We start from the raw sequence: 13331 nt of genomic DNA on the forward strand, positions 1-13331 counted from the left end.
AAGCAAACTTTATTGTGGCCCTCAGGTCGGGGCTCTTCCCTCCCGGTCCTTCTGAAACCAAGAGTTGGGGTGAGGTGCTCCTGTGTTTCCCCCAAACACGTCCATCACAGACTCAGCATGGAGGTCTCGCGGGCTCGCCCTTGGTCACTAGGGCCAGGCCACTCCTGGCTCCTCATTTCTTGGATCCCGGCTTTTTAGGTTTGATTGTGGTTTTGGCCTATGAGAGAAGGGAGGGCTCCAGGGTCCCGCCCCCCCCCATTCTGGCACCTCCTCAGAGTCGACACCCTCCCCCAGGGGGGCCAGCCCCTTCTTGTCAGTACTCACCTTGCTCAGAGGGCTCCTGTCTTTAAGACTGTATCTGGAACAGGGTGGGGTTGGGCGAGGAGTGGCGGTGTGGGAGGGAAAGAGAGTGCTCAGCTCCATGCCAGTAGCCCCCCGCCCTCCTGGTGCCCACCCTGGAGAACTGGGCCCTGGAAGCAGGGGGCTGGGACCTGGAGAGGTGGCAGCTGCCAAATTCGCCTGGCCACCTGTCACCTGCTGGGGACCACTCTGACTCTCTTTTTAAACAAGATGTTTTTTCTTCCTCAGCTTCCATCTGCTTTCCTTTATTTGTGTGTAAGACACAAATGTTTCTTTCTCATTATAAAAGTAATGTTAACCACATTGCACAAAATACAGCAACTAGAAATGAGGATAAATTACCTATAATTTCCTTTACCTCCTACCAATATTAACATTTTGGTGTGTTTCCTTTCAGGACCTTTTTGTTTGTTTGTTCTAAAAACGTGAAATAAAATGAAAATCACTTATTATCCTGCTCTTTGAATTCTATGAACACTTCCCAGGTGGCTGTACCCTTCGTGGCATATGTCTCATTCCATTGAGAAGCTGTGACATAGTTTAAGGAACTATTATATTGACGGGCATTTAGAATGCTTCCATTTTTCACTATTATTTGAGTCATGCAGTGGTAAGTTTCCTAGTGCATATGATTTCAGGTGAGATTCTTTGCAAGGAACTACCAGAAGCAGAATTAAGTCAGAAGATAAGGACTGTGGGAATGCTTTTCAAAAAGGCCGTGCCAACCAACGGTGGTAGCACACCTGCGCACCTGTGTCCCTGGGTACCACACACTACAGCATCATTCTCTTTGGAGCGCTATATACCTCAGCTAAAAGATTTTGGCTAAGTAAACAGATGGAAAGAGTTACCTCGCTGCCTCCTCTTCTTTTTCCACTTTTTTTTTCTGGAAACCAAAGGCAAGCATTATTGGGAGATTGGGTGAGGCCCAGGGTCAGAGTGGACTCCTACCAGGCGCCTGGCAGGGCTTGCCCCAGGCCGCAGAGCCCTCAACTCTCAACTCCCCGCAGGTCCCTGAGGAGCCTCTGGGGGGCCCCCTCCCTCACCTTGGCAGCGCTTGTCTGCTTCTGGGGCACCAGCCTCTTGACTTGTTTGACCCGGGTCTCCTTCTCTAGGGACGAGTCTATATCATCATCGTCGTCGTCATCATCATCTTCCTCCTCCTCTTCCTCCTCCTCCTCTTCCAGGCCCTCTTCCTCTTCCTCCTCCTCCCAGGGTAGGTCTGAAGTGTCAGTGATGGCGTGAGAGAAGCAGGGCCTCGGAGCCACAGGGTCTCGGCCCTCCTCCCGCAGAGATCTACCTGCCCTGGGGGATCCCAACTTGGAAGTGGGAAGTGTTCACCTGCCCACCTGTTTTCCTCTCTAGCCTCCCTGAAAGGTGAGGGCTGAGGGGTGGATGGAGGGCGGGGGGGGGGGGCGGTGAGCTGCAGCTCTGGCTGGGCAGGAGGGGGACTCACACCGGGAAGGAGTGGGTGAGGGAGGAGGGAGAGAGTGAACCAGCAGCTAAGGAATCCACACCTCCCTCCGCGGGAAGTGGAACCTGCCAGGGTTTGGGGCAGGAGAGAATCCCGATGAAAGAGGCATCACTGGACAGAGAAGAGGGCAGTTAAAGGAACATCAAGGGTCAACAGCTCAGCGATCTGCTAGCGTCCCTGTTACCGCTGCCACCAGGCATCAAGTTGAGTGCTTTTCCCGAATATGTCATTTACTCCCCACAGCTGAAGCTGAAACCAGTGTACCCCAACCCTCGTGGTGCAGCTGGGGGGCTGCAGCCCCAGAGGACGTGGGGAGAGGCACAGGAGATCCGGGGCTAGGCCCCGTGCCCGTGGCCTTCTAGTCCAGGCTGCTGGCGATTCTGCCCCCTTGGGGATCTTCCCTAATAATACAAGAACTCTTCAAGGGTTTGGGAACCTGTAACGTCCTCGACCCTGTGCTGGGCCCTGTACCCTCAGATGTTTCTCAGGCCCAAGCTCGGACTTACCGTAACATTCCTGGCCACTGAGGAACACGGGTCCAGAGCCAGCCCGGAGGTGGAAAGTGACTGGAGGAGAGAGCTCCAACCCCACCAGGACGACCTGCAGGGGGAGGGGCGGGGGCCGCTCAGGCCTGGCCCCTGGCGGGGGCTGGCCTCCCGCAGAAATATTCAGTTTATCCCCTGTCCTCAACCACACAGGCTTCCCGGCTTCCTTGGACCTCTCTGCACTCTCAGCCCCTCTGGACCTTCCTCCTGACGTGGCCTCTGTCAGAGAAAACGGATCTGAGAAGCTCATTCTTGCCAAGACTGCAGACGGGCTTCCAGGCTGAGGGGCGGCTGTTGCACAGAGAGGTCTGACAGCTCTGGACCAAACTGTGCCCCCCACCCCCAATTCTTATGTTGAAGTCCCAACTCCCAGCTTGATGGTATCAAGGACAGGGCCTTCGGGAGGCAATGAGGGTCAGATGAGGTCCAGAGGGTGGGGCCCTCGTGATGGGATTTGTGCCCTTGGCAGACCAGCCCAGACCATGCTCTCTCTCTAGGCCATGTGAGGACACACGTGGAAGGGAGCCATCTGTCACCCAGGAGGAGGCCCAGTGGCCCCCTGATCTCAGACTTCCAGCCTCCAGAACTGTGACAAAATAAACACCTGTTGTTTAAATCACTTCCTTCGTGGTGTTTTGTTACGGCAGCCCAAGCCAGCAAAGGCTCTGCTCAAAGGAGGAGAGCAGATGCAAAGTTGTATTACAGCCCTACCACTGTCCTACAAGTAATGTGGAAACACACACAGGAATACAGGCTCGAAATACACGGAAGTGCCAGCCATCATGTTCAGTGGGTGGTGCAGTGTTTGTAGTCCTTAAACTCTTCCAAACTTCGCAAATTTTCTAGGGTAACAATGATGACACTCCTTTCTTAAGTTCCTACCACGTGCCAGGCCCCATGCAAAGTATCTTACCTGCTTTGTCTCATTTAAATCTTCACAAGAAGCCCACAGAGGAGGGGCGATTCCTTTGCAGAAGAGGAGAGTGAGGCTGGGAGATTAATTTAGAGTTTTGGTTCAGACAGGAAGTAGGTTAGCAAAAATTGGAACTCTGCAGCCACAAGCACCTAGGGATGCTGGATAAATGTAATCCAATGTTTTTACTGCCTGCCTGACTAGTAAGACAGAAAGGAGAGACCCCAGGGGTCAGAGTGAAGAGCGGCTTGTGCAGGGGCTGAGGCTGCAGGAGCGGAAGGGAGGACGTCCTTGAAAACAGTGAGGGTTGTAACACTCAGGTTGTAACACTTAAGCACAAGGCCTTGGGCTTAAGAGGGGAGCCATGACAGAGCCCACCGTATGGAGGCTGAGGACCTCAAAGGGCTACATGTCAGTACAAAGCCCCAGAGTGCAGGTTGAGGAGAGGGGACTGAAGGACCCCAAACCATCCAAGTAGGAACGACCCACCATCAAAGGAGGGAAAGGAAGACACGTGGCTGGGGTCACAGAGTCTCCTGTCTTCCATGGCCGTTCCTCTCACTCACACCAAGTCTGGATTTACTCGGCGGGAACTGCCAAGCCAAGAGCTCTGTATAAAATCCCAGGCGTGGGACATTCCTGGGGCAAGTGGCAGACGCAAACACAAAGCCGCTCTCTTGGGACACTCCAAATTCTTTCCACGCGGAATTCTTTCAGAAAACAGAACCAAACCAGAAGACGAGCTCACCACCTAAAATGACAGAACGCACAAGAAACCGCCCTGCCGGCGGCAGCAGAAAGAAGCCGGGGCAGCCCAGTACAGCTCAGAAGCCAAGGTAAGGAAATCACAGCCTGAACAACATGCCGTGAGTTTGACGAAAACCAGAAATATAAAAAGTAGGAATCAGAACTGTAAGAACAAGATACTACAAAAAATCAAAAGAACCACAGGCAGCTTCTAGATGGCAAAAACATAAGCATTGAAATAAACTGAACAAATGGTTAAAAAGCAGGATGGAACCAGCTGAAGCAAGAAATCAGTAAACTGGGGAAGCGCTGGGAAGAAACCATCCCCTACGCAGCACAGAGAGAGATGAACAAAACATGAGGGAGGAGCTGGACCTGGAGGACAGACCAGAGGGTCCAACATGCGTCCAACCAGAGTTAGGGACTGCGGAGAGTGGAGCCAGCGTTCCAAGTGGTAACAACCAAGAATTCTCCAGAAATGATCCCAAAACACAGATCCTCATATTCAGGAAACGAAGCCCTGACAGATGAAATCCGCAGCTGAATATGCCATGGTGAGATGGCAGTCAGCTAGAACAAAGCAGATCTAAAACTCAACCGGAGAGGACAGATTTCCAAAAAAAAAAAAGGATCAATAACTAGAGAGACTGAGGATTTCAACAGTGACACCAGGAACCAGAAGAACAGAAATAGCATCACCAATGTTTTGAGGGAAATAACCTCTTACCTTTGCTTAAAAGGATCTTTCTGGCATCTGTATATAGTATAGACCAGAGGCTGGGAAACTTCTTCTGTAAAAGGACAGCCAAGGAGTGAGGGTAAAATAAAGATGTTTCTGAGCAAAGCCCAAGTAAGTTTACTACTCCCAGACCTCCTAGGGGGTGTTTCCAAAAGACGGCAGTTAAACTGAGAAGGAAGAAGTGGTTGCAAAAAGCAGTGGTGAGAAAACAAATTAGTCAGCAAAGGCCTAAATAAGCATTCCTGTAAAAGAAGCAGGACTATGTTAAGTGGGTTTAAAACAAGTTGGAGCTAAAATGCTACATGGTAACAACATGTAAGTTAAGAAGAGGGTAATTAGAACCCCTTGGTTCAGGAGGAATAAAACGTTAATTTTAGGCTTTGATCATGCATGACTGTTGAAAAATTAAGGAGAACCAATAAAGATTAGAATGAGATTCTGCAGATTCCAAACCAGTGAAAGAGAAAAGAGGAGAATATGAAAATGAATATATGTTCGTATATGCATGACTGGGACATTGTGCTGTACACCAGAAACTGACACAACATTGTAAACTGACTATACTTCAATTTAAAAAAAAGTACTAAACAAAACAAAACAAAACCCAGCAGAGTAGATAAACTGCATATTTGTTACTCTGGTCCATTTAAGAAATATTAAAATAATAAAAACAAACAAAATATGATTATGAAAATGAAAAGGCAAGCCACACACTAGGAGAAAGTATTTGAAATATTTTTGATAAAGAACGTATATCCAAAAACTATTAAAAAAAACTCCTACAAGTCAATAAGAATAACTCAATTTAAAAATGGGCAAGGCATCTAAACAGGCATTTTGCAGAAGAAGATACACAAAAGACCAAAACCCAAATAAGAAGATGGTCAACATCACCAGCCATCAAGGAAAAATAGAAACCAAGATGGGATGCCACCCTGTATATATTAGAATGGCTAAAATTAAGACTGACAATGCCAAGTGTTGATGAGGACGTGGAGCAACTGGAATTCTCAAACATTGCTGGTACAAATGCAGAATGGTACAGCAATTTGGAAAACAGTTTAGCAGTTTGGTATACAGTTTAACGTATACTTATTCCATGATCCAGCAGTACCACTCCTAGGTATTTACCCAAGAGAAATGAAAACCTGTCTATACAAATACACTCAAACATTCATAGCAGCTTTATTGATAACAGTCCAAAACTGGGAACTACCCAAAATGTCCATATGTCCATAAATAGCTGAATTAATGGATTTTATATTATATATGTGTATATGTATTATATATAAGATAAATGTTATATTATATAATTATGCAATATATTTATATATAATATACACTATATGTATTATATGTATCATAGAGTGGCATATATATTACCCAGATATAAGAAAGGAGCATGTTAGTGTTTCACCAACAACATAGATAAGTCTCAAAAGCATTATGCTAAGTGAAAATAGCCAGCCCAGGAGAGTATGTATTTTATGATTCCATTTAAATGAATTTACAGCAATGGCTAAACTCTGGTGACAGAAAGTAGGTCAGTGGTTACCAGAGGCAGTGGTGGGTGGAAGGGATTAACTGCAAAGACGCATGAGGAAATTTGGTGGGATGGTGGTGGTGATGGAAATCCTCTACCTTGATTTTGGTGGTTTGCCCAGTTATATACAGTTGTCAGATTCCTCAACTGTACACCTAACACTGGTGAATCTCACTGTATACAGCTGACAAAAAACTAACCCAAAGAACCAGAAACATCTGAGTAGATCTAAAACTATTAGTCACAGTAGTTTAACAATCAAACCAGCCCCACATAGTTCGTCCACTTACTTACTCACTCACAGTAGACACTGGGTTCCTACAACATGCAGACACTAGGATACACGCACTACGGATAATGCAGAAAACCAGGCGAAATCCTCGCTCTCTTGGAGTTTATATTCTGACTTGGGGGACAGACAATGCGCAGATGAAAACCAGTGTCAGTGATGGATCTCATGGGGGGAATGTGCGATTAGGGGTTGGGCAGAGAGACGGGATGCTGTTTGTAGCCAGGAACGACCAATGAGATGAGGTCTGAACAAACACCAGATTGAAGGGGGAGGTGGGCAAGGGTGTCCCTGGCACAGGGAACAGTAAACGTAAAGATTCCACGGAGGGGGAATGTTTGGAACTCGCAGTGTAGAATCAAGGAAGCCAGCGTGGTTCTAGCAGGGTTAGGGTCGGGGGACCAGCAAAGGTTGAGATCCGGGAAGTTGTTGAGGGCCAGAACACAAAGGATTTTGAATCTCACTTTAAATGAACTAGGAAGTCACTGATCTAAGTGTTCTAGCAGAGAATCAACAGGATTTGACCTTTACTTAAAAGGATCTTTCTGGCAGCTGTATATAGCATAGACCAGAGGTCGGGAAATTTCTTCTGTAAAGGGACAGATGGTAAATATTTCAGGCTTTTAAAACATATGGTTTCTGTGGAGACGACTCAACTGTGCTGTTACGGAGTGAAAGCAGCCATGGGTAATACGTAAATGAAGGAGTGTGGCTGTGTTTCAGTAAAACTTTATTTGCAAAAACAGGCAGCCGTCTGGACTTAATCCAGTAGTTTGTTGCCCCCTGGAATTGACTAGAGGGGACCAAGGATGAAGGCCGGTAGACCAGTTAGGAGGCCCTGCAATGAAAGTGAGCAAGAGGTGATGGTCACCTGGACCAGGATGTAGCAGGGAGGTGGTGAGATGCGGTCAGACTGGGGTATGTTGTGAAGGCAGAGTGAAGAGGTGGGTCAGATACAGGGTGTTAGAGAAAGTTTTTTGTCCTGGACTAATTGGAGGGTTAGAGTTATTATACTGGAGATCCCGGCCAGTGTTAACAGGATTAGAAAAAACAAACCACAAAAACTGCCATTATTCACAAAGATTTGCATAGAAAATTCAAGATAAATTATTAGATGTGAGAATTTCTGGATCCACAAGCAGTATGTAAATCAACAGTGTCTGGTTCCCAGCAGTAAACAGGTGAAAATGTGATTGGAAGAGAGGTTATTTGACGTGTCACTCAGCTGCTAGAGTGGACAAGGCTGGAAACGGGCCTCCCTGCCTCCTGAGTCCAGGCCTTTAGTCCTGGCCTCTGCGCCTCTCTAGCACAGCTGCACTCCCGCAGGACGCGGGCACCCCATCTAGGGTCCATCCCCACGCAGAGGGTGAGGCCTGAGTGCGGCCTCCTAGGGCTTGGGCCAGGGTTTTCCTAGAGCCGCAGGGAAAGGCTCACCATGGGGAGGACAGAGGCCCGAAGGGAGGCAAGGATGATGGGCTTCCTCTTCCTGTCTTCATGGCTTCCTGGAGGCAGGATCTCCACCAGGTTCATCTCCTCTTTGGCTTTCTCCCCCAGGCAAATCTGAGAGGTGACGAAAGCAGATAGGGTTGAAAACCTCATCACCCTGAGGGCAGAGGAGGGAAACCCTGCTCCACCTGTGGAACCGCGCAATCCCACCTGCTCCTCTGTACCTGCCCAAGTCCCTCCCGGCTCCAACCTTCCTCCCCTCCTGGTGGGGGTGGGGGTGGGGTGGGGGTGGAGGAGCGGGGGGGACACCCACCGTGCTCAGCAAGAGCTTACAGTCCTGCTTCCCCTCCTTCTGGGCTTTGAAGGTCCACGTGGGCTTCTCCTGGTTTAGCTCACAACCTGCGAAGGTAGACGGCGTGCGGGAGGGGAGGCTCCAGGGAGGCGTCCCCTCTCTCCCTCCAGCCCTAGCCCCCGGGGTGACGCGCCCCCAGGACCCCGGGTGCTCTGAGAACAGCCAGGGCCTCACTCACCCCAGAGAAAGGCTGGTGCCGCCCTTTCGGAGGTGCTGCTCGTGCGGCTGCGATTCATGATGCGGGGCGGGGGCCGAGCAGCTGCGGAGAGGGACCCATTACAACCCCCGGCCGGCACAGCCGCCCACACCCGAGCTGGGGGCCCCCACGGGGAGAACTCCGCGGACGGGGGGTGCTCAGAGCGCCCCGAGCAGAAGAGGAGGCCGCGAGGGGCCCGGCTGCCCTGCAGGCCCTCCCCGCACCCTGGGCTGCGGCGCTGGGCAGCCGCGCGGAAGGCGGGCGGTGCCGGGTCCCAGGTCCGCTCGGCCCGGAGCCCGGCCGTCTCGCAGCTCCTCCATCTCACCGTCCCTGCTTCGCGGGCGCGGCTCACGCCATCCGCTCCTCCTCGGATCCCTCGGGCTCCCTCACTCCAGCCTCATCCCGGCCTCACCTGAGGGCCGGCCGCCCACAGAGGGCCGTTATGAAGCCTGGGAAGGGGTTAACGGGAGGGGGCTAATGAGCCCCATTCGGTTCTTCTGCTCTCCTCCTCGCTGCGCCTCAGACGCACCTGGACGGCTTGTTGAACCACACAGCGCCAGGCCCCACCTCCACCGTTTCCTACTGGGGAGGTCTGGCTGAGGCCCCGAGAATTGGCATTTGTAACCGGTTCCCAGGTGAGGTGGATGCTGCCGGTCCACGATCACGCCGTGAGAACCGTGTCCTGCCTGACCAATGGGGATCCACTGAGGCCTGCTGCGGGAGCCCGCCAGCTGGAGGTGCTTTGCCACCAGGCAGGAAGCAGCAGCATTATTGCCCCCTCGTGCTCACTGCCTTTCCGAGTGTCCTTCCTTCCCTGCCAAATATTTGATGAAGCCAAATATTTTTCTTTCTTTTATGGCTCACGCTTTTTATATTTTAAGAAATCTTTTCTCAACTCAAGGTTGTGAAACTCCTGTTTCCTTCTAGAAGTCTTGCAGTTTTAGCTTTTACTTTTACTTCCGTGATCCATTTGAAGTTAATTTGTCTGCATGATGTTAGATAAGGGTCAAGGTTCATTTTTCCCCCTAAGTGGACATCTAATTCCTCTAGCACCCTTTTTGGGAAAGATTATTCTTTCTCTATCGAATTACCTTGTTGGCACTTCGGTCAAAAATCAATTAACCATATTTGTTGGTCTAATTCTGGATTTTATTCTGTCCCATTGGTCTATCTGCCTACCCTCGTACCAATGCCACACTGTTCTGAATGCTGTAGCATTATAGTAAATCTTGAAATCAGGTAGTTGAGTTCTCCAACTCTGTACTTCTACTTCAAAACTGTTCTGGATCTTCCAGATTCTTTGCATTTTCATATAAATTTTAGAATCAGCCTGTCAGTTTCTACAAAAACAAACAAATAAGCAAAAACCCCTGGGAATTTTACTGGGATCTTGTTGAATGTATAGTTCAATTTGGGGAAAATTGCCATCCCAATTTTGAGTCCTCCAATCCATGAACATGTTTTAATTTCTTCATTTATTTGGATCTTTAATTTTCCTCAGTAATGTTTTATAGATTTTTATTTTCAGATCTGGCACACATCTTGTTAAACTTATTCCTATGTGTTTTCATGTTTTTGGATGCTACAGCAAATAGTATATATGTTAAAATTTCATCTTGTAATAGTTTACTTTTGGTATACAGACATCCAGTTGGCTCTCGTATATTAACTTTGTATTCTGATTTTGCACAATTCATTAGTTCCAGTAGCTTTTTTGTACCCCAGATCATGACATCTGTGAATAAAGACAGTTTTATTTCTTCCTTTTTGACCTATGCGTCTTTTATTCATATACTTATTTATTTTCTTGCCTATTTGCTGTAGTTAGGACCTCAGGTACAAAGCTGAATAGAAGTGGTAAGAGTGGGCATTCTTTCTTGTTTTTTATCTTAGGGGAGACATTCAGTCTCTCAGCTTCAGGTATGCTGCTGGTGGTAGGGTGTTCATAGACGTCTTTGGGACAGGTTAACAGTGTTTCTCATTCTAACTTGCTGACAATTTTTTTCATCATGAATGGGTGCTGAATTTTGTCATGTGCCTTTTCTTTATCCATCGAGACAATCAGCTTTTCCACCTTCGTTTATATGGGGAATTACTGAGTCTTTGAATGTTTTAAACCAACCTGCATTTCTAGGTCAATCTCATTTGGTCATGAAGTATTATGCTTTTCCATATATTCCTGGATTTGATTTGTTTATATTTTGTTAGGTATTTTTGCGTTCACGTTCATGAGGGAGGTCAGTCTGAAGGTGTTTTCCCATTCTTCTTTAATGCCTTCGTCTGGTTTTGGTTATCAGGGAATGCTTGTTTTATAAAATGATTGGGACGTGTTCCCTCTTTTTCTGTTTTCTTACTTTTTGTGCAATTCCAGGTGCTCTGTTTGCAAGAGCAGGGAAGTCTCCTTGGATAAGAGTTCCATCCAAGCTCACCAAATGCTCCGCCCTCTCCTCCATAGTGTCCCACGATTCCTCCGCCTTGAGTCACCTGGAGCCCTATTCTGGATCCTGGGAATCATACTACAATGTGCTTTCCTTGACCCTCACAAAGTCCGCTGATTGCACCCCTCACCCCCTATATTTCTCAACTCTCTCTTCACAGCCCTTGTCTTGGTTCAAATTCTTATTACTCACTAGTTGGTGAGTTAAAGACTGGTCACTAGCTTGCTTTGAAACTTAATGGCTTTTGGGATCAAATCCCAACCTCTTGTGCCCCACCCTTCATCCAGACACGTTCAGCACTGCCCTCTCCCTCCGGTCACTGCTGTTTTTGCAACTCCGGGAAAGGTACAGGATGTTTCATGTCTCAGTGTTTTTTCATTGCCTTCCTGTGACTTGCTCGTTCCTGGAGGCCCCTCCTCCTTACTCCCAGAGCAAACTCAGAGCGCAATGACCACCCTTTCCAGCCTGTTCGCCCACTCCACTGAGTTCTTCCCGGCCAAGGACCAGGTCTTGGAACAGTGTCCCTGTGACCACCTCCGCGGATACCTCCGCCGGGCACACGGCCCAACTCTGGCCTTCCCCGAGAGAACGCTCCACCGACCACGGAGCACTCAGGCTAGACGCAGCACGGCGGCCCGCGGGAGCAGGAAGGCGCCCCGCCCGCGCCTGCGCAGAGCGGGGGGGAGGGCGCGTGGCGAGCGGCGCGGAGAGGGCGTGCCTGCGCCTCGGGGGCGGGCCGCCGTGCGCAGGCGCGGCGGGGAGCCAGGAGCGCGCCGGGCCGCCTCCGGTGTGTGGAGGCTTGTTGGGCAAGTGGTGCTGGGCTGGGGTTGAATGCTTTCCTTCCCGCGGTGTGGGGGCTGTTGTCAGCGGCTTCTGCTCTTTTCCTTTCGGTAGGGGCCTGTGGCATCGAGCTGTTAACCAGCTCAAGCAGGCAGCCGGGGGCGCTCTCTGCGAGGGCTTCCCCCGATGAGGTCCTGCTGCTCTCCAGCTCCCTCCTTTGCAGCCTCTCCCACGCCCCAGATGCACACTCTTTTCATTCGTTACGACCTTTCTCGTCTGGTCCCGGTTTGGTTGCTGGGACGGGGAAGGAGTGGGGTTAGGAATACCTCAGATAAGCCGGTGAGTACGCCGTAAGACTTAGGGCCGGGGCTAGTAGGGGAGACTTCAGAGAGGAAGTGGGGCTCTACTTTGGGTCTTGAAAAGTGGGCATGAAAATCTAGACTAAGAGAGGGAAAAGGCACGAGGTAGGGTGTGGAGGCAGAATTCGCAGTGGCAGGGATCTAGACGAATGGAAGGGTTCTCCGGCAGCGTTTGCAGTAGCTTGCTTGGTAGTTTATGACGGTTCGCTTTATAACCCGTCCCAGACTGCAAGGTGTTAAAGGTGGGGAATTGGTTTTCCGAAAAATACAAACGATAATGGCCTGTTATATTCTTAAACTGAAAAGTAGTTTTATCCCCACTGATTTCCCAGTTGAACTAATTCAGCCGGGAGGATGCTTTAACTTCATTGCAGCATCATCTGTCTAAGAGCCAAAGAGGGGTGGCTCGGGATATTGAGGGTACTGCTCTCACCTTCGCCCACCCTGTCACTACTGTCGGACGCTGAAGAGCTTTACCTAAGGTCACATCTATTGTCCAGTTAATGTTTTTATTCTGAGTCTGGCTGCCCTCCAGGTACGTGTGGACTTGCTCAATTCGTTATCCAATAGCAGGGGTTAGGAGATAACTCATGAGTCACTCTTCATTCCTTTGTAACCCAGGAATGGGATGGATGGTTTGGGACACACAGATGACGCTGTTACACTTATGTTCACTATGAGTTGTCTGTCTTCATGGTTATCAAACAGAATTTAAAGTATCACTGTATATGGTGTTTGTATAAGAACTGTTTACCACACTGGAGTCAGTTGGCACTTCCTATACAGAAGAGTGGCAATGAATCTGCCTTGCCAATAATGTTTTTTGGTTTTCTTGAGTTTCCTTTTCTGTTGCTGACCCTCCAAAAGGTATCTGGCTTATAGTGGGTTCTGATGAATGAACAGACAGCAGCCAGGCAGTCCTGAGAAACATAAGGGTTTTCTGGGGAAGGGGGTAATATTCCAAGCTTGATTTCATTCCCCCATTCTGATCATCTGATGTCCCACTGTCTGGCAGCTGATTTGTTTAGTGACCCACTGATCCTGAAATACACCAAAGTGGCTGACTAGAGAACTCCAGAGTTATCAAAGAAACCCAAGATAGATAGAACGGACCCAGGAGACATACTACAGAGGCAAAGATCCTCTCAGA

At 49.2% G+C, this 13331-nt stretch overlaps 1 protein-coding gene across 2 annotated transcripts; it reads right to left on the bottom strand.

Annotated features, from left to right (window-relative positions):
• NPM2 (nucleophosmin/nucleoplasmin 2) lies at positions 1 to 10987 on the bottom strand. Of its 2 annotated transcripts, none has more exons than XM_072952721.1 (9): positions 10959 to 10987; positions 8587 to 8667; positions 8370 to 8455; positions 8045 to 8170; positions 2341 to 2434; positions 1407 to 1582; positions 1212 to 1246; positions 325 to 358; positions 1 to 217 (listed from the first exon to the last, which is right to left on the bottom strand). In XM_072952721.1, the coding sequence occupies exons 2-9, from the start codon at positions 8642 to 8644 to the stop codon at positions 173 to 175; spliced, it is 654 nt and encodes a 217-aa protein (XP_072808822.1). In that variant the 5' UTR covers positions 8645 to 8667; positions 10959 to 10987; the 3' UTR covers positions 1 to 172. The 2 variants fall into 2 exon arrangements, with proteins under 2 accessions (XP_072808822.1, XP_015093712.1); XM_015238226.3 differs by lacking the exon at positions 10959 to 10987 and adding an exon at positions 8930 to 9210.
• Positions 10988 to 13331: the final 2344 nt, after the last annotated feature.

Source organism: Vicugna pacos, chromosome 31, assembly GCF_048564905.1.
Source record: "Vicugna pacos chromosome 31, VicPac4, whole genome shotgun sequence".
Classification (NCBI taxonomy): Eukaryota; Metazoa; Chordata; class Mammalia; order Artiodactyla; family Camelidae; genus Vicugna; species Vicugna pacos.